The 25,916-nt window shown below is 46.4% G+C and overlaps 1 protein-coding gene across 3 annotated transcripts in view; it reads left to right on the top strand.

Annotated features, from left to right (window-relative positions):
- Positions 1-25,916, top strand: part of Usp32 (Ubiquitin specific protease 32) — a 67,808-nt gene that overhangs the window by 12,558 nt on the left and 29,334 nt on the right. For 2 of the 3 annotated variants that reach the window (XM_084598824.1, XM_084598826.1), the window contains exons 7-22: positions 1,214-1,321; positions 1,937-2,046; positions 3,368-3,451; positions 6,417-6,500; positions 6,610-6,671; positions 7,062-7,167; positions 7,948-8,205; positions 8,633-8,761; positions 11,536-11,824; positions 12,202-12,365; positions 12,934-13,015; positions 13,589-13,663; positions 22,433-22,571; positions 23,976-24,081; positions 24,469-24,572; positions 24,943-25,218. In XM_084598824.1, the coding sequence (XP_084454950.1) occupies positions 1,214-1,321; positions 1,937-2,046; positions 3,368-3,451; positions 6,417-6,500; positions 6,610-6,671; positions 7,062-7,167; positions 7,948-8,205; positions 8,633-8,761; positions 11,536-11,824; positions 12,202-12,365; positions 12,934-13,015; positions 13,589-13,663; positions 22,433-22,571; positions 23,976-24,081; positions 24,469-24,572; positions 24,943-25,218 (2,176 nt within the window). The remainder of the gene's footprint in view (positions 1-1,213; positions 1,322-1,936; positions 2,047-3,367; positions 3,452-6,416; positions 6,501-6,609; positions 6,672-7,061; positions 7,168-7,947; positions 8,206-8,632; positions 8,762-11,535; positions 11,825-12,201; positions 12,366-12,933; positions 13,016-13,588; positions 13,664-22,432; positions 22,572-23,975; positions 24,082-24,468; positions 24,573-24,942; positions 25,219-25,916) is intronic. The other variant, XM_084598825.1, reaches the window with a different exon arrangement.

Below are 25,916 nucleotides of genomic sequence, written 5' to 3'. Positions count from 1 at the left end.
GGCACACGATGCGTGCCACGTGACTGGCTGGACATGTCCCTTGACCGGCATTCAAGCTTCTCAAATCATTTTCTTCAGTTGATCACTGCAGTGCTCAGTAGTTGCTTTTAACTCTTCTCTTCTTACCAAGCTCCTGCATCCACTTCCAGCTGCTTTGCCCAGCCAGCACATAGGTGCACAGTGACTGACCTTGTCTGTTGACTTGAGCTTGTCTGGAGTTTTTGTTGTGGGGTCAACACTCCCTTTCTTTAGGCTGATTGCGAGAGCTGGGAGATGTTCTTCAGCTTGTACACTGAATGGGAGCATGCATGTTTAGACTCATGTTTGCGAGCCATGGGTCTTCAGCTGTGTGAGCTACAAAAGCCTTTATAACTTCCGTCAGTGACACAGGGTTGATGGAGACCCTTTGGAACTCATCTTTGTGGGATAATGTGCGTGTGAAAGTGTGTGCCACCTATTTCTTTCATTCATTTTTTCCATCCCCTTCCCTTCTTTTTCACTCTCACCAGGAGTAGCATACTAGGTTCAGCTTTAGGCAGACATCTCCTGCTATCAACAACTCTCTCTCTCTCTCTCTTTCTCATATAGCATAGAGTTGGCACTGGCTGCTAACACAAGGCAGTTTGTGTGAGATGGGAAGATGAGATCGCAATCAAACCTACTGGGAGCCTCAAATCCCAGTTCAGGCCTCTTGTGCCACGCATCCATGTTCTTAGGGCATGATTAAATTGAAGCATTGTATCTATGTTTGGTGGTCCTGCACATAACGAGGTAGTTTTATTGTAGGCTAATGAGTACGTGTGATATAATTGAAGCACAAATTAAGGGATTATTGTTTAAGAGACCGTAGCCAAGTGCATTTACGTTTTCAAAGGCCCGCAAGACGGGTTGTAGGTAGGATCCATTAATGCTATCATGTCATACCTTGAAAGCTAGAGCTTAAAGGTCTTCGATAATTTTGAACTGCTGCTTCATCATGCTTTTCGAGTTTTATTGATCTCCTTGAGGTTGACTGTAGTAAGCTTTTGTGGCAGCTTCCTTTTTTTCTATTGGTCTGCTATTTGCATCTTTCAAAATAACTGTACACACTGCGGCATGCTGAAACATATTTAGTTAGTTGACGTAACTCACTACTACAAAAATTTCAGAACATCAGCAGGACAATAAAGTAGTAGGCGCATTTTGACCGGCGATGTGTGCGATCTCTGTGCAGGTATCTTCAATGCCTTTGATGAGAACAGGGACAACCACATTGACTTCAAGGAAATGGCTTGTGGTGTGTCGGCATGCTGCAGGGGACCACTCACCGAGCGGCAGAAGTGTATGTGGCGTCAGTGTTCTTCTTCCTGCCACATTTTAGGGTTGAAAGCGAGGGACCAGAGTATAACAGTGTACACAAGACTCAGTAGCTCCATGGCATTAGTGTAATTCTAGTATATAGATTGCACTGAACATACAAGCACCGGGTTCACATTTGTGGACCCAAAATTCTGAACGTCAACGTTCAGAATTTTGGGTGTTTTTTTTTTTTTTCATCTGACAGACATGGTATACATGGCATACCATTTATGACTGTTCTTAGGTAAAAAAAATCATTAGAAAAATGAGAGCTACTTACTTTTCTTCTCATAAAGCATCACAAAAGTCATCTTGACATTTTTTTAACAAACACAGTTTCCTGTAGCTGCAAGCAAGCAACCACAAACTTGACATGTAGGGCTCATTGAATTCAGAGGCATAAATTCGCCTTGTTATAGAGAGTATGACTAGGTTTAGGTCGTGTCCACAAATGTGAACACTGCGCCTGAAGGGGATATGATAGTGGAATCTCAAAATTTATCTGCCTCTTGTCTACATGTCTTAGCGGCTTCTATAACACAATTGTGGTGCCATCCTTTTTGCCAGCTTCACTTGTGTTTATATATTGCTTCTGCAGTCTGCTTCAAGGTGTTTGACCAGGACATGGATGGCATGTTGTCGCGGGAAGAAGTGGCCAACATGCTGACTCTGCTGATGGTGCTGCAACAGGAAGAGAGGACTGATGAGGTGCGAGATACTTAGCTTAATTACCCTGGCTTCGTAAAGCAGCGCATGCGCTGTAGTGCAGCGGTTCTCCAACTGTGTATCGCATGCTGCTGTTGCTGGTGCCGCAAGCTTTCATTGCACTCCCCCTACTTGGTTCATTAAAAGCCATTTTAGAGCATTGGCTATCCTTATCCTAGCTTGTTTCTCAGTTACATCATCAGCACAGGCACCGCCTGTACAATAGTATTAGTACAATAGTACAATAGTAGGACCCTAGTACAGTACAATAGTACTAGGGTCCGCAGCACAGACCTTAGCATCGCGCCAAGGTGCTGTGCACCACCGGCATGCTTTCATGTAGATGCTGACAGTGGTGGCCCACATGTCGAACTTGCCTAGAACACGGGGAATAAGGCATAAAAGGGATGTGGCACACAAGGGGACGTGTGTTGGGGTTCGTGTGACCATGTGCATGACGACTGAAGGCATGGACAGTAGTGCAGTCCAGCAAGCTGAGCTAACTCTACTTCAGGTGTTGTTGTTGGCCAAGCGTATAAATGAGATGGAACATTGGTCTTGTGACTGTAGTAGTTTGCGTTCTTATATTGCATTTAGAGGTCTGAGCCTGAGTGAGCGTATCAAAAGCCGATGATTGTCAAGAGCTAGGAAACAAATGTTTACAGAAGGAATAAACGAGAGAAAAACATGTCTCGTCTATGATCAAGCAATATTGCCTTAATTGTGAGGGTGGGAGGTCTCTTGGGGCAAAAATGTTTGAAAACCCTTGGTGTAGTGAGCTTTGCTTGCGAGCTTAGCCTGATGTTCCACACACTCATGATGCACTGTCACCCAGATGTTGAGCCCACTTATGTGTGTGCACATGGGCTTATGTAACATATATATAGCATATAGGGTAGGTACATTCGGCAGCAGAGGTGGCGCTGTGAGAGTTTTTGGAACTTTTTTTGTGGCTGCTTTTGTTGAATGGCAGGCACTCAGGTACCTTGCAAACTGGCATTGGTGAAGTGCCCGGCGTGCGTGAGCTTAAGCAACCGATAGTGAACTGATTTTGGTTTCACGGTCTTGTGAAGTGTTACAAGAGCCTGGTTTTCTTTTTGCCGCTTGCCTTAGGGATTTGTGCTGCGAGTTTTGTGTAGTTTTTGCAATGATAAGTTTCCTGCTTACATTTCACACTGTAAATTAGGGAAATTCGGTTCACACACAGTACCTTCCAGCTGTGATTTGCTAGTGCAGCATTGTAAATGTTATTTTCATATTGAGTGTATTTGCTTTCTAAAAGACCTTCTGCTGAAACATAATAATGCATTTGGTTTTTCAACAGCTGTTCCAGATGCAGGTAACTCCTGCAAAACCAGATGTGGAGTCACTTATTGATGAAGTATTTGACAAGCACGATCCTGGCAAGGTCTGTTTTTCAGAAAATGTTTTTTTAATCAAGTTGTATGCTTAACACCTAATTATGCTTTGTCCTTTTTGCACTCCTTTTGGGCTTATGTGGCAGGCTCGTGATCACAATGTGTATTGCATCTTGGCAGACCTGTGCGGCAGCATTTTTATGCTACTAGTTAGCTGTAAGATAACTGCTACGTAACCTGCAAGGTCAGCTTTTTATAATTGCAGGGGTGGAAGTGCTGCGCCATTTGCGCCATTCTGCACCAATTTCACCTGTCGTGCCAAGCTGCACCAAAACGGCAATTTATGCGATAATTGACCATCGCAAGTATACAATCACAAATTTAGCTTATTATCGTCGGTAGAGCAACACTGGGTGCTCTCTATACAAAACCGCGCAGCTGCATCCGCATCCACGACAGTAGGTTCGCTCGAGGTTTGTGTACCTCGAGGTGTTTGTCATAAAGCTGTTATTGCCGCGGCTTTCACAAAAGGCAGGTGACAAGAGTTTTTCTGAATCGAAATTAATAGCAGCTAATCGGTTCCACTGCTGTTTGCGGTAGCTGTCATTTGTCTATTTTTGTTTCTTGAGCTCGTGCAAAAATGTTTAGAATCATTGCACTACTAAATAATTCTGCTAAATGGGATACAGAATAAATTTTCATAGAATTTTTGGACTAAAGTAAATTCTTTTTGTTTCGACCCTCGTTAATGTGAAAGTTCAGATAATTTGAACTATGAATGCGTTCAGGGTCGATGCCCATTAAAATGTGACATATGTGCGAAAAACGAGTGCGATTAGCCACGGTCCGACGGCCGATCGCAGCTCTTCGCCATGTCCAACAGGGTAGATGTCAACGACGTGCGGCGCACGGCAAACACACCGGCGTTTATGACAGCCGGTATGACGACGATCGAAAGTTCGCCATTTCCGAAATAAAGCTCAGTTGCATTTTTTCGGATTCGCGTTGACTCCATGCCAACCCGTGGCTGCCATTTGGCACGCGCATCACAAGCTCGGGGCGCCACTGTCTTTTATTTTTGTTTTGGGATGGCGTCACACTGTTCTAATGCATAACGCATACGTTCCACGCATGCGTCCACATTCTGCTTCCAGCTGATCACGCACAGTTTCACCGCACTGCGTGCTTTGCTGCAGTGCTTCACCATGCAACTCTGCAGTGAAGCATCCTCAAAACACAAAGGCGCCGCTTTGAGTAGAAGTATCAATACAACTGAATAGTACTGCAGTAGGGTACGGAAGCTTTTAAGGTTTTGAAGCAATCCATCAACCTTCCCGGCACTGTGTGTACCCAAAGCAAATTGCTTGACAAAGCCGGGAATAACTGTTGTTTTTACTTGCGTTTCATCCCTAATGCAGACAGCTGTCATGAAGGTAATATTACTGTAACACACAGTTTTCGGCATTCTTTTTTTGATTCCATTCAATAATGCGAACTTTAGGCTGATTTGAACATCTTTCTGCTCTATTGGAGGCCAAGAGCTTTCTTTAGGTGTGAGGACAAAATGTGCTTAGTAGCATTTAATGCCATCAGCCTGCTCCAAAGTGCTCCAAAATAGCCCAATAAATTGCAATAAAGTTTTTGGAATCAGATGGATGGAAGCTTTTATTCTGCTGGCCTCTCTTCGCCGCGCGACAACCAGTACACCGAATGCAGGCTTCTTCGCTGGTGGCAGTGTTGCTTTGACAACAAGCAGGCCAGTCTGAAGGCTACTTTCAAGGACCGAATGCAGGCTTCTTCGCTGATGGCAGTGTTGCTTTGACAGCAAGCAGGCCAGACTGAAGGCTACTTTTATGGACACTATGTTGATTTTCACCTCATGCAACTTCATAAGTGCCACTAGGAGAAGCACCACTTGCAGAGGCATGGCGCCAAGCCCAGTGTGTTGCTGCTGTGTCGGAGTTTGAGAAATGCCAACAGTGTTGCTCTACTTTTGCTTATGATATTCAAGGGAATATTTTGCCTGCTCGAACTAAGCAATAATGGATAGCAATATTATTATGTATTCTCCTGCAATGGGAGACAATTTTAGCTTAATAGCATTTTTCGGACAGATTGAGATTCAGATTTTCCATGTCCCGAATTATGGATTGTAAAATCAGATTAGATATCTGGTGGCCTAACGTTGAGAGTACTTTGAGAAAAAAAAAAGATATATATATATATATATATATATATATATATTTAAGTGTTCTTCACACAAAGAAAAGAATTGCTCCCGCGGTGTTCATACCGCACACCGACGTAGTTTGTTGCAGTTTGTTGCCTTCGCCTGGCAGAATTGGACAGCTCTTTCGCTCTGTTGGAGATATTTATCATACATTATGTTCTTGCTTTTTTTCTTTCTTTTGATGTCGATGCTGCAGTTCTGCTCAGTTGCATGAAATGTAGCATGCCCGGCAACACTGTGTGCATGCAGTAATAACAGGTATTAGTTTTCTTTTTGTCTTTTTTTTTTAGAAGTTGCTTGGAATCAATAACTAAACTTTTCAGCGTCTAGGTGCCGATGCTTAAAGCAGACCTGATAGTGTTGCTGACAGAACTGACACCTTATGATTCGCTTTTGCTGTTTGGCCGCTTGCCAAGGGAACTCTGGTCTCGGTGGTGAGGCGTGCACCCGTGGGTTGCAAGAAGCATTCATTAACTGAGTTGCATGGGCAGGTGACGAATATTGAATAGCAGCCGAGGCTGCATCAGATTTGCACTGCGGAAATGAAGCAGTGCATTTCCAAACAAAAAGAGAAAAATATAATAAATTGGACCAAAAGGTATAGCTACTTCCATGAGCAGGTACATGCTTCTTGGGAGCGCTCCTTGTAAGGCAACTCAAATAATTGCTTGCTGCCCCACATTTGGGAGAAGCAGCAGGTGAAGGTTTTAAAAACATTCTACTCCGAGGGAAACACGGGTCATGTTTGGTTTATTTTTGTTTCCTTTTTTTGTGCTCATTGGCAGACGGGGGCCATCACGCTGGACGAGTACCTCGTGTGGACTGTGGGAAACAATCTCACCATTAGCTTGCTCAACCTTATGTTTCAAGTGAGTGCTGCCAGCTGGTTTTTCTCCAGCTCTCGACGCTGGCCCCAGCCCAAGATGGTGTTGGGCAGCATTTTTCGCTCGTGTTTGCTCATTTCGCTCGCCTTCTCAGGTGTGCCATGTTGTGTTTGGACTGAGGCCATCTTCAAGGGAAGAAGAAGGTGAAATTGTCAGGTATGCCTCTAATGCTGCCAAAAGTGAAAAACTATGGTACTTAAGAAGACAAAAAAAAAAATAGTGGACTTTGTTTAGAAATTTTCTGATCCAAGGGAGACATCCTTTTACTTCCGTGTCTCTCTGTAGTCTGCCTGTCTGGAAATTTGTAAGCCTGGATTCCTGCCCTGTGGGAACCTACTCTTGGGGATGTAGCAAAAGGCAATGGGTTGACGCTTTGTGTGTCATATTGCCGGTAAAGTGATGTGTTGGTTATTATTGCGGCCTGTATTAAAAACAAATGCTGGGTTAGGCGTCGCATGTTGCTCCGCATGGTGTGGACATGCCACTACAAGTTTTCTTTGTTGCTCTTAACTGTGAGAGCCCTGCTTATTTACTCTTAATGTACAGGAGTTGGCTAAGGAGGGAGGAACGAAGAGGTCTCAAACCCGGCCATATGCTCTACCTCATTTCCATGGATTGGTGGAAGTCCTGGAACGACTACGTTGACTGCAAGGTAACCTTCGGCACCACCCACCGCTGTTATTACGCAATGGTCTTGGTGTTTCTACTGCATGCGGTTTCACGGACCCAATTCCAATCTGCAGTGGTAGCCCTTCGATGAAGGCGGCATGCAGCAACCTGCCTTGAAGTACTAATATTTCAGTACACCTTATGTGATAATTTTAATGCAGAGCTCACGAATGCGGCTGGATTTAATAGTCCAGCTGTAGCTTTTGCATATGAAAATCCACACTTTTTTTCTCAAGGTGGACACCATTTTTCTTGCTTATTATTATTATTAATTTTTTTTTTTTTTTTCATAGCTACATATAACTGAACCTCCTCCCCTAAGTAATAAACTCTTCTGGGTGATTCCATATTCTGTTCAAGATATACAAAATTGCAGTTCTGGTATAGGGGTGCTCTGCGATGAATATTTTTCTGTTCCGAAAATTGCTTCAAAACTTCGTTGCCTGGACCACCACTGCCGCTCAGCATGAAGCAATAAACACATAATGCTGCGATCACAAGAATGGCAGTCAGAAGACAGTGGAGATCAAAGGCGAAAAAAGTCACTTCAGCTTGTAGTTGTGTGTGGCCAAACTGACTAGCGGCAAAACTGAACTGTAGGCAGTCCTATAGTTTCAAATTCGAGCATGCGCATACTCAGGAGACTGTTGCAGGTTTGCTCTCACGCCACTGATTGCTCATCTGAGCAAGCAACTTTCAGCACGAATGGTGCTTGCGTTGCATCCCTTGGAGCAGTTTGGGCAGTGGCTTATGTAGTTGGCAGTTGCAGGCCGTGGGGAGCAGCAGTGCTGTGTCCTGCGGGGTCAGTGGGGTCAAGGTAACAAGCCGGCTGCAGCGCAAGGTGGAGTCTAGTGTCGCACGGTCGGCGACTGACGACGGGAGCGTGGTGCTGGCCAGTGTGACTAGCCTCGCCACTGACAGCCACCACCTGCTTGACCCAGTAACCTCATTCGACCCAGCCGCCAACTGCCCCAGCGTTCCAGGCTCACCCAAGTGCCCCCGGTTATCCTCAGCCCTCCAGGTGCGCGCGCTTGTGTATGTGCATGCGTGCATGTGTGTAAGTCGTGTGGTCGTGTTGTCCTCTGATGTGCAGTATTGTTCATGAATATTATTAGTGTCCTTCTAGTGCAGTGAAGTGGGTGGCAAAGAAAAGGAAGACCTAGTTATGGGTTACAGAAGATCAGAAATGTTATTACATTAAAAAAAGATAGCATTGTGCCAGGGAATGCTTAGTATGTACTTTTTCTGGCCGGCTCACCTCTGTGTCGTACACTTATATTTTTTTGGTGAGAGTTGAACAGCGAGCAAAAAAAGGATGTGCAAGACAGCTAGCTGACACCTCGCTTTTTATGCCAGCAAACCTAGAAAAAAGGCCGGCTGCACGTATGTTGTTGGCAGCGGTCTACATGGTTCAGTCTGGTCTGACACTCTTGCCATTCACATTGCAGTATCCGGAGTCATCGTGTCCATCGTCATTGAACCCTTCTCCAAGCGTCTCTCGGAAAGTAGTCCCAGCCTTCGTTCAGCGGCCACCATCGATTGACAACTCTGGTCTGGTTGCCCCCAATACTGTAAAGGTCAGTTTGTGGGTATGTTTGGCCCCCTTTGATGATGAGTATTCATTTAACACTATGTTGGCAGTGTGCTCGTGGACTCTGAGGACGGCAGTGAGGTGAGACTATAACCTTGGCAATGACCTTGTCTTCGTCATTCATGAGATGCTTAATGCGAATGATGTGTTGAAGGGCAGTTTGTGGGCTTGAAAAACAGCCCAAACTTGATGCAAAACAAAGGGGCATATGAGTAAGACATGCAATATCTGTAAAAGCTGTTGTTGATGACATTCACCGTTTTACTCGTGAGTGGTGTGCAACATGTTCTTGAAGATTCTTTGCATTTCGGGAGAGAAATTTTGACAATTGTAGCGATGCACATGGTAGCACCGGCCACATGCTGACATCGTCCTTTCTCTTTATATTGGGTTGGTTTCTTCCATGATGCAATGCAGGTTCTGATTTTCATGGAGAAAAATTTTAGTGTTGCAAATTGAACTGAGCTGCAGGTTTTTCTTAGTTCATTGTGTCGAGGTTTATCTGCAAAGAGAATTGTGTCGATTGTGAATTAGCAACTTCTTAGGAGTGTGTTCCATCTTGCAGTGATTTCTTTCTTTCAGAATTAAACATTTTTCGTTTCACATATTCTCCTGGACATACTCCAACTAGCCCAGTCTCAATCCCAAGTACTTAACTTCATCATACAAATACAGTCAAACCTCGTTAAAAGAAACACTGACGTAACATACAGTCGGGTATAAGAGACACTATCCACCCAAATTATTGGCAGTCCTATGTCTCCCATAAACTAGACCTTTTTAACGGACATTGTATGTAGAAGACAATCGGCTGTAGAGAACTGGTTAGCCTTGACTTTTGTTACTCAGTCTCACTTCTAACGGACATTTTAACATTAGATGCGGCCCCATCCATCTCTATGTTCAGTTGCAGCCATGGTGAAAACAAGCAACAACCTCAGCAAATAAAAAGTAGGTCAGTCAGCTATGAAATGGCTAGAAGAAGCACCTGCAGTGGGAATGCAACTCAGAGAAGCTTTTCAGGCTTGCCAAGCGCGACTACACATTCGAGCATCTGCACAAGCCTACCGGAAGCGTGCATTGAGTTCTTCAATTAGTAGAGCTTTGTATCAAGAAGAACCATAGGTGTTCTGTCCGCTAGTCTGAAAAATACTGCAGAAATTGTCTATTATGTTACATTTCAGTATAAACAACAAATCTATCTGGTAAATTCGAAGAACGCCATCAGCTGGTGATGTAAACAAGTCATTGTGCCTAGAAGCGAGATGTAGCCAAGCCATGACCAAAATAAACAACATAAAAGCAGAAGGGGTTCTGCTTTGGCGAGGACAAATAAACTGCTCTGGTTGCACTTCAACCACTTTCAACTCCACTTAGAAAGCCTCATCTGCTTTTTATTTTTAATCAGAGTAGCAACATTCACAGGTTTGTTACTCACAGCCTCTGTTACCATTTGTAAAACATAAATCTCTGAGCGATATTTCTGCCGGTGATGTTTTATAGTTTTGGCTACTTCTAGCACCTTGGTGGTAAGCTGACTATGTTATCATTTCATGGCACTTGAGTTCTTGTAGTGTTACCAGGCACGTAACTTTTTTCGTAACTGTGAATCGGTAGTTGCGGTGCCACGTCAAATCACGATGGCACTATGCAGTAATTGCAAGCGCAGTTTGCCAACATATACAGCTTTGGCCGAGCAGCCATGCGGCTCTTCGCCTGATTGTCAAGCTCGAAGAAGCTGTGTTGACGAACAGCATCAGTGCAGCCATGAAGCAAAGATTTGCAACTATTTCAAAACAAATAAATGTAAGAAAGGTGCGAGCTGTGTTCAGTGTGTGGTAGCCCACCAAGCAAATGCAATATGCAAGTGAAAGCTATAATAACACTTTTGCTATAGGATATAACCTTATTTTTTGCATATGTTAGCCGTAGGATGCCCCCATCGAAATAAGGTCTGGTTAGCGAACGGGAATATGGTACCCTGCTTATAAGGGACCTTTCATATAAGAGACAAAAACTCTCCCCAGTGTACGTCCTTTATAAAGGGGTTCAACTGTAGATGCTTTCTTTTTTTTTGCCAACTAGTGGATGCTGTAAGCATTTCTTAGAACAGTAAACTCAGCCGTTTTTATGCTCGTAGATGGCAGCAGTGATTTTTTTTTTTTTTTTTTTTTTTTCTAGTGTCATGTGCTTCTTGGAAGCAAAATTATCCCACATCTGTTTATTTAGCAAATCTTAATTACAGAATCCAGCTATTGTGGCACATTATGCAGAATGTTATTACATATTAAAATTTACTGCTGAAAGTATTTTTTCGTCCACTAACATAGAGCCCCGGTCACCGATTTTGCCTACGTTTGGCTGAAACTGGCCATGGCAGGAGCAGCCCATTTAGGCAGCACATCTGAGATGAAAATCAAACCATCTGGAACCCTTGGATCTAGAGTCAGACATGCAACTCCTAGGCCACGCAGGCACATTCATATGCCTTAACAGGGCTTTAAGTTCATGTTGAGTGGTCTTTCATATAATGTGGTAGCTTACAACTGTATACTGAGGCTCAAAACCGAAGTGCTGGAACACCCACATTGCATTTGGCCTAACATGGTAAATCTGCAGTCCTTTTTGTTTTTGTACTGGAAAATTAATTGAATTTCTTAAAAGGCCTGGACATACTCCTAGACAGAAGAATGTTTATTTTCAATTTAAATAACAAGTGATGCCAAGAAAGGTGTTAATGTAAATAACGTAAATATGCAGGCGGCTGTGCTGACGGGTGAAGGTGGTCGCCTGGTGCGTCCACTAAGCCGTGGCCGGGACTTCGAAGCTGTGCCCGAGGCCATCTGGCGGGCGCTGTTTCAGTGGTATGGAGGTTCGCCCGCACTGCCTCGGCAATGCATCCGCACTGGGAAGCATGGCTCCATACCAGAGTTGGAGCTGTACCCACTGTGCCTGCGGTTGTGGCGCCATCAGCCGGCACAGTGCGGCCCTCGTCAGCAGAATAGCAGCAGCTGGACATCTGTGGTGGGAAGCGTGGCATCTGCCTACGGTGAGCCTTGGCTCTTTCATGAGCATGATGGGATGATCGCTTGCAGTGTCTTTAGGAGTGCAAGTTCTCGTAGGGGGCTAGCACTCTGTAGGGCTTTCCTTGCCTGCTTAAATTTATTATATTTGTTTGTATAAAATGAAGAAGGCTAAATGTTCCCTTGCTAATTAAAATTGTAAATACTCTCTGTCGCTTGTGCTGTGGATAAGGTTGTTTTTTGCCCTACTAAAATTCGTAAGCAGTGCGTGAAGGTCCCCGTAGTGTGTCACGGGATTTCATACTATGCCTTCACATTGCTAGATCTTTTGCTTTTTTTTTTAAGCCCGTGCTGCAGACAGCAGCGTGCCTCGATGGAGCCCTCTTGCCCCTCTTGCATGCAGTGGGAAGCGTGGCACCGGGCCAGCCGAGCCCGAGTCCCAAGAGGTACCTAGCATACCAGGCGTCCTTCAGCAGAACGTCTACACTGCGTCAGGTGTTCGACTTCCTCTGCACCAGGCTGCGGCTAAGGCCAGAGGACACTCGCCTTTGGCAGCTTCAGGATGAGGTAGGGAACGGTGCCCTTCTTGCTATTCAGGCTAAGGGTACAATGAGTTGAGCATGACAGTTGCAGTTACGCAGCACTTGCCGGGAAAATTCTTTCACCGTTGATTGATGTGACCACGCAGTGGGCTGGTGGTTTATAAATTGAAATGCTGGCTCTCTCTGATTGTTATTTCCAACTTTAATCATAATTTCATACTTGTTGCGCTACTGCTGTTTCTGTGCAAGTTTTGTGCTGTGAGTATGCTGCAACTGCAAATACCAACCACACAGAGCCAAGGCAATCTAGTTGTCACGTCAGGCTCCGCTGCTTAGTCCTTGTTTTTGTGGCATGGCTTTGTGGCTTTTGCAATCATTCGGGCAGGGAAAGCTGTAGATTGGACTGTAGTTAAAGAAGATTTACTGCAATGTCCCTGACATGTTTACAATACAGCTTCATGGTTGTAAGCAGTTTTCAGGATGGTTTAATCGTAGTAAATTGGTTGCACAGCATTTCGCTTTTCTACAGATTGTTTTTGTGCCTGTATATTGTCATGCGTGGTAACCTTGATATCCTTGCTTGTGTTCACCAGAATAATCTCACTCCTCTTGAAGAAGAAGGCTTCACATTGGAGCAGCTTGGGATTGAGGATGGCGAGCAAATTCTCATTGAAGGTGAGCTTCTGTCTCCTTACCGTTTTTGTTTGGTGTGTACCGATTTCATTGGGTACAGCTTCATACAAGCCAAGTACAACGTGCTTAGTGTACAGTATCTTCTATCTTTGACCTGAGGATCTTTAAGAAGTCACCCTATGCAAACTACTGGCGAAACTACCGGTCGCATATTATGACCTACATTGCTTGAGTCGTAATTTAATGATGCCGCTTGTCTGGATTGTCCGGAATCACTGCTTTCAGCTATCAATGTAGAGAGCACTGGAATGTGCTTCGGTTGCAAAGTGCATGGTTGCCACATTCCCAAAAGAAGGAAAGCGTAGCAGGTTGAAGCAGAGAGGATCAGTTGAGAAAAGCACAGGAGATTATGGGTGAAGCTGGAATAAAGCATGGCTAATTGGAGATGTCTTCATTCTTTGGGGGGCATAATCTGGTTTGTAGTGATGATAGTGATAATCATGACCATATTTTTTTTGTTACTGATTTTTGCCAGTGCAGCAGTTTATTAACAGGCAGTAGTAGTGTGTTAATTATTGCCTGTTGTTAATGTCTTTCATTTATTTTCTTTATTAGTAAGAAACAAGGACCAGACATGGCCAGAAGAAATGTCTTGCATAATTAACTCCAAGATAGATCAAAAGAATCAAGGTAAGTAGCATTCCTTTTAAATTCTTTTAACCAGATGTGCACATAGTTCCAGCTTAATCGCCTCCCTCTCTGAGGAATAAGAACACCTCGGGCATACTTGCTCCGAATTTTACAGTAGCTCGAATTTTTCAAATTAACATTGGTAATAATTAAGATTTTACTGTATCCGGAGGGTTCAAAATAGTATCTGGAAGTTGTTTGAATATTCAAAATTTTCGGTGTATATTCATTAATTTTCAAATATTCGGAAAACTCTTAATGTCAGTTTTTTGAACCAAATAACAAACATATTTGATTTTTTTTATTAAATTTCAAATATTCACACACTCCTAAAGTAAATATTTAAAACAATGGATTGTACTACAGCCAAATGGCGATATAACGAATCCCGTGGGACCGCATAATATTGTTCATTATTTTGAAATACAGTACAACCTCGATAACTCGAACTCGGTTAATTTGAAATCCCGGATAATTCGAAGGTTTTCTGCGGTCCCGTATTTTCCAATGTAAATTTGGCCGGATAATTCGAACAGACGGCCTGCGCCAGCCCGGTTAATTCGAAAATTTGGACTGCTATGCGGCAATGCCTGATCCATGTTTCGCCGCAAACCCGGCGAAACGACGGCCCTACGGAGCCGCGAGGCAAAGCCACGTATTAATGGTGATGATTTATAGGCGAAGCTCCTCAGCCGGAGCACTCTCTGCACAAAAATCGGTCCACAGTGCGCCTCGCGCACCGCCGAAACACGCGCCTGCAGAGGAGAAGACGTGCTTCACTGCAACACGGCGGGCATACCGGTTTTTATCACGTGACCTCGCCCCCACTCCATCCCTTGGTGTGCTTCGCCCACTCTTCCCCCGTGCCTCCGACGCTGCAAGTACGCCACCACCACCGCCGCGCCGGTCTCGCCTGCGCCATTTCTTTGTGTTGTGCGCTGTGGTTAGGGGTCGGCTACTGTGCCGTTTTTTTGGGCGGGACTGTGCAGAAGTGCTAGCTTTGTGACCGTAGCAGTGCAGAAATGCCAAAGTACAAGACTTTAACGCTGCAGCAGAAGTTCTGCTTGATCCAGGAAGCAGGCAAGAGCGCTTGTTCGAAGACCGAGTTGGCCAAAAGGCATGGCGTGCCCCTCTCGACGTTGTCCACAATATTGAGCAACAAGTCAAAAATACTACAGGCTTACGGCAAGACCTATTCTTCGAAGCGGTCACGAGTGCGGGCTCCCACGTATCAAGATGTGGAAGCTGCTCTGCTTCGCTGGCTGCAGAAAGCAAACGCTGCCCACCTTCCCGTCAATGGAACGCTACTGCGGGAGAAGGCCAACGACCTAGCTCTACAACTTGGGCACGAGGAATTTAAGTGCAGCAATGGATGGTTTTGCCGTTTTAAAGAACGCAATAATTTAACCTTTCTCACCGTCTGTGGTGAGAGCGGCAGCACTAACGAGAGCGTTGTCGAGGATTGGAGAAACCACACATTGGCGCCGCTGCTTAGCGAGTACGGTGCAGACGACGTTTACAACCTTGACGAGACTGCACTTTTTTATAAGATGCTGCCAACAAAAACATTCGCAGTGAAGAACACCGCCATCAAGGGTAGGAAACAGCCAAGGACAGGATTACTGTGCTGTTCGGCGCAAACATGTGCGGTAAACACAAGCTGCCACTACTGGTCGTCGGGAAGACGGGGAAGCCTCGCTGCTTCAAAAATGCGCGGCTGCCGCCAAAGGATGAACTCGTCTACAGGCACAATAAGAAAGCCTGGATGACAGGTGCAATATTTGAATAGTATGTGCGGCAACTTGACCGCAAGTTCGCGGCCACGGGCAGGAATGTCCTATTTGTCGTCGACAACTGCCCGGCACATGGTGACATCCCACATCTCCAGGCCATCAGGATGGTATTTTTACCTCTGAACACCACTTCGATCTCACAGCTGATGGACCAAGGCGTCATTCACCACACTAGGAAGATTTATCGGTACCACCTGCTCAAGCGCATGCTCCTTTGCTACGACAATGGCAAGGAGTACTCCATCAACCTCCTCGGAGCCATATGCCTCATGGTGTACGCTTGGAAACAAGTGGAGCCCACATTGATCAGGCGGTGTTTTGAACATGCTGGTTTTTCCAGTGAAAGCACTGTTGATGCCGATGCAGACCACCCATGTACTACTACTCTTGACGAAGAAGGAGCAGAGTATTGCGACCGCATCAATGCGCTCTGCGCAGAGGATGAGTCCAACGCAGTCGGCTTCGCCGAGTATATCAACATTGAGAGCGAAGAGCAGACTGGCTACTCTGACTTGGAGAGTGAGATCACTGCTGGTACGAACATGCGCGATGACAGCGACGATAGCGACGACGACACCGACGAGCCTCCCCGAGCACCTGCTCTTGGTGAAGTTATCGGATCGCTGAACGTTATCCGCAGTTTTGTTGAGTGCCGCGGTGGAAGTTCAGAGATGTTTCGTCTATTTGACCAACTCGAGAGCATGACCTTAGGAGCCGCAAACTACCGGACGCGGCAAACCAGCATCTCTGATTACTTTCAGTAGTAATTCAAAATATGCCGAATAAAGGTGACACGTTCCTGCAACGAATTTTTTTGCCTAAGTCTTATTTCTTGGTGTGTTCGGTTAATTCGAAAACCCGCTTAATTCGAAGATTTCTCGCGGTCTCGATGACTTCGAATTAACGAGGTTGTACTGTACTGTTGTAATGAAAAATCTTCAGTTACAAGCCAGTGGTCAAACCTAGGTATGAAATTGACGTACCTGGGCAGTAGGCACGTGTGCAGTCTAGCAAAATCTCAAATGAAAGCATTGCACTAACTTGAAAGCCAATTTGTTTGAAGAAATCAATTATTTTCTTCTGTCGCGTGCAGCAAATACGACCTCGTACCACATTACACCACTACAGCACATACACCTTCCACTTTGCGCAACACCTCATCGGGTGCGTGACTGCACCGGACGACGAACATACGGACTTTGTCCATGTGCAAAAAAAAACATCAAAGTTTAATGTGACCTCATCTTCAGTGTTCCCTGAAGTTCGAAAATCTTGTCTTGCTTTTTCGAAACTATCACGGCGGTTGTGGGGCAATGCTAGCTGTCTCCAGAGGCCGATTCGCTTTTTTTCTGCGTCGATTTCTTTGGCACCTTCGCTGCCTGCAGTTGTCATATCTGCACAAACTTTGCAATAAGATAATCCGCTACAGAAAAAAAAAAATAAATCACGCGAATGACACGAAAGATTGACCGACGAACGACACGTAACATGGGAAGAAAAAAGGGACAGAGGGCTAGGCCTTCTCACTGCTGCATATTAAACCACAGCCTTGTGGTGGTGCTAGGAGCTTGCACTAGATGGGCTGATGATGATAGCTACAGGGCTATTCACTCAAAAGCTGTGGTTTCTGTAGCCGAATTCGTAATACTGATGTTCCTAAAATATAGCACCAAAAATAAAATATGTGCGTTATTTTGAAATATTGTCACGGTGTGAAGTCTCTGATCAGAAGTCACCGTGGGACACAGGAGTAACAGAAGTCACAGTGCGGCAGAAAACTAGCAGGCCCGCTTCAACAGAAGAACTTCAGTTTCTTCGCCTCGAGGAGATGAACGTCGGTTTCTTCGCCTCGAGGAGGCACACGCTCGCGATCAGCACAGAGGGAAGATAAAGAATGCAGCGTGTCATTGCCCCCCCGGGGTACAAGAAGCATCGTCCCGATGCTGGGAGTGTGGGTAGAGATAAAAAAAAAACATTGCACGAAGGGCAGTTGCTCACGCACAGAAAGATTCAACACTATCGGTCGTAATACGGTTTCAGGCGGACAACGTGGACCACGTCCGGGAGCGTGGAGCGTCGGGACTTTTTAAATCCATCAGGAACAACCTCATAGTTTAGGTCCCCAACTTGGCTTACCACTTTGTACGGGCCAAAGTAACGACACAGCAGTTTCTCGCTGAGGCCTCGTCGACGTACAGGAAACCAAACCCAGACACGGTCTCCAGCTGTGTACCGGGCGTCACGGTGTCGGAGGTTGTATCGTTGGGCATCGCGGCGTTGCTGATTCTGAATTCGCAGCCTGGCCAGCTGACGGGCCTCTTCGGCGAGGTGCAGAAAGGTGTGAACATCTGGTTGTTGGTTGCCGTCGTCTAGATGTGGTAACATGGCATCAAGCATTGTGGTCACTTCGCGGCCATGGACCAGACGGAAAGGTGTCATGTTCGTTGCTTCCTGGACCGCTGTATTGTATGCAAAGGTAACGTACGGGAGCACTTCATCCCACGTTTTGTGCTCTACGTCGACGTACATTGAGAGCATGTCAGCGAGTGTTTTGTTCAAGCGTTCGGTCAAGCCGCTCGTTTGAGGATGGTAAGGTGTTGCCTTCCTGTGTTCAGTATGACTGTGAATTAAAATCTGCTGCAGCAATTCGGCTGTAAATGCGGCTCCTCTGTCAGTAATCAAAATCTCCGGTGCGCCATGGCGCAGGACTACGCAATTGATGAAAAACTTTGCAACCTCTAAGGCAGTACCGTTGGGTAGAGCGGAGGTTTCCGCGTATCGTGTAAGGTAATCCGTGGCAATAATGACCCACTGGTTACCGGAGTGTGAAAGGGGAAATGGTCCCAGCATGTCCATGCCAATCTGTTGGAAAGGCCTCGATGGTGGGTCTATTGGCTTCAAGAGTCCGATGGGCTTAGTCGGCGGCACCTTACGACGCTGACTGTTGCGACACGTTTTCACAGTGTGAAACGTCTGAGTGAAGTCGAGGCCAGTAGTACTTTTCCTTGAGCCTTGCAAGCGTGCGGGTGACTCCCAAATGTCCAGAGGTTGGTTCATCGTGATTTCATCACGTAGACACATAGGTACAACAATCAGGTACGGCATTTGGCTGGCGGAAAAGTTTTTCTTCATGAGGACACCATTGCGCACACATAACGATGACAGAGCACGCTTGAAAGCTCTCGGAGCGGTTGTACATGCACCGTTTAGATAGTCCATGATGTGACGAAGTTTGGGATCTGCAGATTGTCTTTCAGCGAGGCACTCTGTGCTGATGGCATTTAGCAGTATGGCCTCATCAGGAATTTCATCTGCGGGGGGATCTACAGGGGCCCGTGAGAGGCAGTCTGCGTCCGAATGCTGACGGCCAGATTTGTACGTGACAGTTATGTCGAATTCCTGTAATCGTAGACTCCATCTTACAAGACAGGTTGAAGGGTCCTTTAGGGTTGCAAGCCAGCATAGGGCATGGTGGTCAGTTACTAACTTGAATGGTTTCCCGTAAAGGTATGGCCGGAACTTCGACGTCGCCCACACAATGGCTAAACATTCTTTCTCTGTTGCGGAATAGTTCGATTCCGCTTTAGATAGACAGCGACTAGTGTAAGCGATTACACGTTCTTGGCCGCCCTGGATTTGAACTAGAACGGCGCCCAGGCCTATGTTGCTTGCATCGGTGTGAAGCTCCGTGTCGGTGTTTTCGTCGAAGTAAGCCAATATGGGAGGTGTTTGTAGGCGGCGTTGAAGCTCTTTGAATGCTTGTTCCTGTGGTGCGTCCCAAGTGAAAGGCGTGTCTGTCTTTGTCAGACGTGTTAGGGGCTCGGCGAGTCGAGCGAAATCTATGACACAGCGCCGGTAGTAGGCAGATAAGCCAAGAAATTGTCGAACAGCTTTCTGGTCTTTGGGCGGAGGGAAGTTGGCAATAGCTGTCGTTTTCTCTGGATCCGGCAGGACACCAGCGTGGCTTACGACGTGCCTCAAGAACTTGAGCTCCGTATAAGCAAAATGACATTTCTCGTTCTTTAACGTAAGGCCAGAGAATGTTATGGCTTGCAAAACAGTTTCAAGGCGCCGAAGGTGCTCCTCGAACGTTGGAGCGAAGACCACAACGTCGTCAAGGTAAACGAGACATGTCTGCCACTTGAGATCTGCAAGTACAGTGTCCATAAGCCGTTGGAAAGTAGCCGGAGCAGAGCAGAGACCAAAGGGCATAGCCTGGAACTCGTAGAGCCCATCAGGAGTAATAAACGCCGTTTTCTCGCGGTCCCTCTCATCTACCTCTATTTGCCAGTATCCAGATTTCAAGTCCATTGAAGAGAAATATTTCGCGGAGCAGAGACGATCCAGAGCATCGTCGATGCATGGCAGGGGATAGACGTCTTTCTTTGTAACTTTGTTTAGCCGGTGGTAATCCACACAAAACCTCAGTGTACCATCCTTTTTCTTCACAAGAACGACAGGTGCAGCCCATGGACTCCGCGAGGGCTGGATGACATCGTCGCGAAGCATCTCTTTCACTTGGCGGGTGATAGCGGCGCGTTCAGTCGGAGACACTCGGTAAGGTGACTGTCTGAGAGGTGGCACGGTATCATCCGTAATAATGCGATGCTTGGCGAGATCGGTTCTGCCAACACGTGAGGAGTTGGAGAAGGTCGCCCGATAGCGCTGGAGGAGCTGGTTCACTTGGCGATGCTGCAGTTGAGAAAGCGCAGGGTTAATGTCGAAGTGTAAATCGGTGGTAGGCCTCTCCATTTCGGTCAATGACAGCGTCGCAAGTCCAGAGGCTTTTCGAACATGCGTGATACCGCAAATATGGGCCACTACAGTCCCAGTGCTTAAATGCTGGTGCTCACCGCCAAAATTTGTGAGTAGGACGTCTGCTTTGCCGTCTTCGAGGCGAACGATTCCTCTGGCTACAGCAAGACTGCGTTCGAAAAGTAAGATCTGTTTACTCTCCACGACACCTTCAAAGTTTCGCAGTGTATTCGCAGCCACAGATGTCATTACGCTGGAACGGGGCGGAATAGTGACGTGATCATCAAGGATGTGCAGTGCTGTCGGTCGCTCTGAAGCACTGTGTATTGCGTTCTCAGTCGATAAGGTCACTGACTTAGTCTGCAGGTCGATAACGGCTCCATTCTCTGCTAAGAAATCCATGCCAAGGATGACGTCGCGGGAACACTGGACAAGTACGACGAAGGTTGCTAAGTATGTTTCTTCTTGCACAGTTACCCTAGAAGTGCAGGTACCGGTCGGCATTATCAAGTGGCCTCCGGCGGTACGAAGGGTGTAGTCACCTTTTTCAGAGTGGCGGCGAAAGGCCCACTCATCGCAGAATAATCGGCGCCGGTATCCACAAGCGCTGTCACGTCGGTTCCGTCCACTGAAACGTTCAGGTCGGCGGTTACGGCTGTGGTGTTGCCTGAACGTCGCGTGGTCCGGTCACGGCTGCGGTGTGGTACTAGCTGATTTCGTGTCGTCGGAGAACTGGAGCGCCGAGGCAGCGGATCATTGTGGGGCACGTCGTGTCGTCGTAAAACGGAGTGGCCATCCGGTTGCAGCGGTGGAGGAGCTTGAGAATTTCGTCGATGAGCAACCTTCCCTCCAAAGGTTGCCGCGTCTAGTTTTCCTGATGGGGGCTAAGGGAACGGACCTGCGTCATGCCGGCATTACCACGTGTCTGCGAGGAGTATTGGCCCGCGAGTAGTCATAGGGCGTTCCGGATGATTCAGCCAAGTACGCGTCAATGGCAGGGGGTCGTTCACCACGCTGCGGCTTTCGCGCGTCGGCGCTAAATCCCGGCAGACCCATTCGTCGGTAATAGCAATCGCGGAACAGGTGACCAGCTTCGCCACAGTGGAAGCACAGCGGCGATTATCGCGAGTGCGCCAGACGTCGCTTTTGCGTGGACGCACCTGAGAAATTCGAGCGGGAGGTGCTTGACGAGTGTGTGCAGGGGCTGCTTGGTGCTGACTGGGAGGTGGATGCTGACTGGGAGGTGGACAGGCACGACGAGTGACTGCGGCGTAGGTCATGGCCTGCTGTGGTGGCATTGTCGGGAGTGGCTCGGGTGGATTGAGTGCCTGGTTGACCTCTTCCCGAACCATCTGAGAAAGGCTGGATACTTGAGGGGGTGCTGCCGCCGAAAATAATTTTTGCAGCTCCTCGCGTACGACGGCCCGTATGGTCTCACGGAGCACGTCAGTGCTACCAGTGTCCGCAGTGGCGGCAGCAATAGGGATGGACGGGCGCTCGTAGTGCTTAAATCGCATCTCTAGAGCCCTCCCAATGGTAGTGGCCTCGGATACAAATTCCCCGATGGTCTTGGGGGGACATCGCACTAATCCAACGAAGATCTGTTCCTTAATTCCCATCATGAGATAGCGAAGTTTTTTTTCTTCGGACATGTTTGGATCAGCGCGACGGAATAGCCTCGTCATGAAATTCGTAATTCTGAAATATTTTTACATTGAAAACATAGGAAACCTGCTGGGGATTTTAAAAAACAATTTGAAAAATTCGTTATTGTGGTGTTTGTAGGGACGAGATTTGACTGTATTTCATTGTTCATCTTTTTCGAATATGAAACATGGTAGTTAGCATGTAAATTAAACAGTGCAAGAAATACAGGAGTACAATTACTTTTTGCGTCTGTTGCACTTTTGTGTTGCCTTTATAGGCAATACAGTTGTATTAGTTTGTTGGATATCGTTTATAGCAGCACGTAAAATACCAAAATGAACTGTATTTTGCTTCATGCCGCTGAATACATATGCCATGTCTCTTTGCTGTCTATATATATTTGCTGTTAGGAATGTGGTACTTTCAGGCTTTTGAGTTTGTAACTGCATGAAGGAGCTCTTAGGCATGAAGTGTTGGCTGCGCTAGCCGCACTTCACTTGTCAGCCCTTGTCTCCTGCTCGTGTATGGGGGTTGTTCCCAGCGCCAGCAGCAGGCTCTTTCTCCTCGCTTGCAGGCCCCACAGAGAAAGGTGCCACAGGCCTCAACAACCTTGGCAACACGTGCTTTATGAACGCGGCTCTTCAGTGTGTCAGCAACACAAGGCCACTCACTCAGTATTTTATCAACGAAAAGCATCTCTACGAACTGAACAGGTCAGTGCTCTGATTGTCTGCTGCTCATTTGTCCCGTTATTAAGGGACGTTCTTTATTCTTCTTGTGGCGCTGGAAGCAGATGAACAAAGTTAAGGCTGTTTATATTGTCCGAGGTGTCCTGTACAGTCGACGTCACTCTTGAGTAGAGCGCTCGGGCAGTGCTCATCCCGCAATAAAAACTGAAATTAAAACTCAGCCACGATTTGCGGAGAAGGTGCTCATGCTCATCTTTTTCTTAGGTCTGTGTGGATCTACTTCTGTACAAACATTGCTTGTAAAATGTAGAAACTAGGACGAGGTATCGATTTTTATGCAGAGAAGTGCGCCGATCGAGCGCTCTACACACGGGTGACGTAGACTGTACATTATGAGTGCAGCAGTAGGTTCTCTTCTCCAATTCTCTTGTTCTCTTTGATTTTTGTTTTGAAGTTTTGCTAAAAAGCTGAAATGGTTCACATCCATCATAGTAGAAAACTGTAAGAGAATAAACTTATTCGAAGTTAAATTACTATTAAAGGCCTGCAGATATCAAATTACTGGTTTGAAAGATAATATAGAGAATAGAGAGGAAGAGTTGAGCTGAACGGTTTGGTTTAGTTGTGGTGGTCTTTGGACATGGTGTTTCTGTTCGTCCTCCGTGGACTAAGATGCATGCTCTCTGCATTCTGTCAAAAATTGAAACAAACCAGAGTGGTTGCTGCGGAAGAGCCGCAGTAACGTCCATGGGCCGCCACTTCTCCCCTTCTGCCAAACTGCCTCGCCGCGGTGGATCAGTAGTTAAGGTGCTCGGTTACCGAACTCAAGGGCGCAGGGTCGAATCCCGGCCGCGACGTCTGCTTTTTGACGGAGACGCAAATAAAGGCGCCCGTAAACTGTGCGATGTCAGTGCACGTTAAAAAATTGCGGGTCCAAATTTCTGGAGTCGTTCACTACGACGTCTCTCATAGCCTGAGTGCTTTAGGATGTTAAACCCTGCGAAGCAACCGTCACAACCTTCTGCTGAATTGCTTATGTGTGCGCTGCACAGTGACCCAAACGAGAGGAGTTAATCAGCTTCACAGACAGCTGTCGCCTACACCAGGGCGTGATGCAGTGGTGGTGCCACACTTAGCTTCCTGATCTGTCAGAGCGTGGTGATTTCGCTGTTAGCAAGTCGATTTTTTACAAGGCCTACAGCCTGTCGGCTTTTGCTGCTTGCTAGCAGTCGATTCCGTGAGATGAGAGCAAGTTATTTCATGTGACAAGTGCCCAATGCTGCCATTCGAGATTGTTCCAATATTTTGCCGGAAGTTTAGATGAACAGAAGTTAGTGATCTTCCATGCACTTTGAAATTTCATGCTAGTCCATGAGTTTACCTTTTTTTTTTTCCCCTGCCAACTTGTCTTCTGTGTCTTTCTTTCAGGATGAACCCCTTGGGAATGAAAGGCCACATTGCCAAGCGTTACGGGGACCTTGTTCATGATCTCTGGAGTGGGACGTCTAAAACAGTGGCACCACTCAAATTAAGGGTAAGCGTTTTCCGAGAGAATCTACTGGCTTACTCAGCATTGCTATTCTGGGCTGCCCAGCAACTCGCTTGGTGTTATCTCCGTGTCGGCAGAATGCAGAAACGCATAGTGAATCAGGCTGGTGTGAATGATGCTTTGATTCTTTTAAGCTACAATGACTCAAACGAGAGGAGCCATATAGGAGACATATCGTGAGGGGTGTGGATGAGAATTTTTTTGTGCCGCATAGAGTTGGAGTTGTAAGGGTATGTTGCACTCAACAGTAACCAATGGCACCTACCTGTGTTGGCCTGGACACCTAAATTTTGATCTTAGCTTGATTTTATTCCTTTGCTGAGGCTGTTTCCATAGCTTGTGTGCACATGATGGCATTGGCTTCGCTTCCAGTGGACAATTGGGAAGTATGCACCGAGGTTCAACGGCTTTCAGCAGCATGACTCCCAGGAGCTCTTAGCATTCCTTCTTGATGGTCTACATGAGGACTTAAATAGGTGAGTTGGGGCTCTTGCAGGGTAGCCACATAATGGTAATGGCTGTCTGATAGGCTGGAAAAAAGGACTTATAAGGGGATAATTCAGACATTTTTCCTATTGCCTTGAAAATCTGAATTAACGAGGTTTTGTGGTATTCACCCACAAGCTACCATGTGTGCTTTGTTGTTCGTTTTTTCATTTTTAAGCAGTGCCGTGCACATCTTGAACAACTCTCAAGTCTCTGCAGTGACTTGCTTTTCTAACCGTTTTGCAGGCTTAGTTGTAATTGCCTAGAATACTTAAAATGGTTCCTGCGTGCCGGTCAGGCAAAGGACAGGAATTTCAAATACCCTCTTCTTTTTTCTTACTTTTTTATTATGCTTGACAGGGTCCAGGAAAAGCCTTATGTAGAACTGAAGGACAGTGCGGGGCGCCCCGATGATGAAGTGGCACGCGAAGCCTGGGAGAACCACGTACTGCGCAACCGTTCTGTGGTTGTCGATTTGTTCCACGGCCAGCTGCAGTCGACAGTGACCTGCAAGGTGTGCGGCAACACCAGTGTCCGGTTCGACCCTTTCAACTTCCTCTCACTGCCGCTTCCCATGGAGAGCTGCGTGCACATAGAGGTGGTGGTGGTGCGGCTAGACGGCAGTGTGCCCATCAGGTGTGTGAACGGGCCCTCGGCTACTTCTTCCCCTTTTATTTTCTATTTAAAATAAAAATGGAGTATACGAAGATGGGCGAATGAAATATCTTACTTCGGTAGATTAAGGAAAACTCTCCTGCAAGCTTCCCTTTATGGTAGCGAGGCATTGACAAATACAGTAAAAGCTTGTTAATTTGAACATCACAGGTCTTGGGGGAAAAAAAGTTCTAATTATCGAATCTCCCCGAAAAAGCTAACAAGAACCACTTGCATTATAGTAAGTTTATTTGACGAAACACTTGGCTATTGTTGCTTCACTGGACAATGTGCTGAATGGCACTTGAGGAGTGCGCATTTCTGGAGCAATGGAAAAGCCACGCATACGGAAGCTCAGAAAATGCATAGTGTCGCCTATGGGCATCCGAAACCTGCGGAAGGCAGTTAAGGTTTGATGGCTGCTATTTTGACAAATGCTTACCATGCCAATGGTGTGAGACCCATAGTAGTATCTCTCTGATTCCATAGCCTTGCATGGACGTTAGCTGGGACCGCACTGACGGCAAAACCTATCCATATTTCCGAATAAGCCACAGTGCGTTAAATTTCTGCCTTATAAAACATTTATCAGACCTGAACTTGAGTACGCTAGTCCCATCTGGAACCCTTGCCAAATCTATGTAACAAGTGTACTCGAATCAGTTTAAAACCGCGCCATC

The sequence above is a fragment of the Amblyomma maculatum genome, chromosome 3 (assembly GCF_055883805.1).
Source record: "Amblyomma maculatum isolate TAMU_Amacu chromosome 3, ASM5588380v1, whole genome shotgun sequence".
Lineage (NCBI taxonomy): Eukaryota > Metazoa > Arthropoda > Arachnida > Ixodida > Ixodidae > Amblyomma > Amblyomma maculatum.
This window is presented reverse-complemented; position numbering and strand designations above follow the sequence as displayed.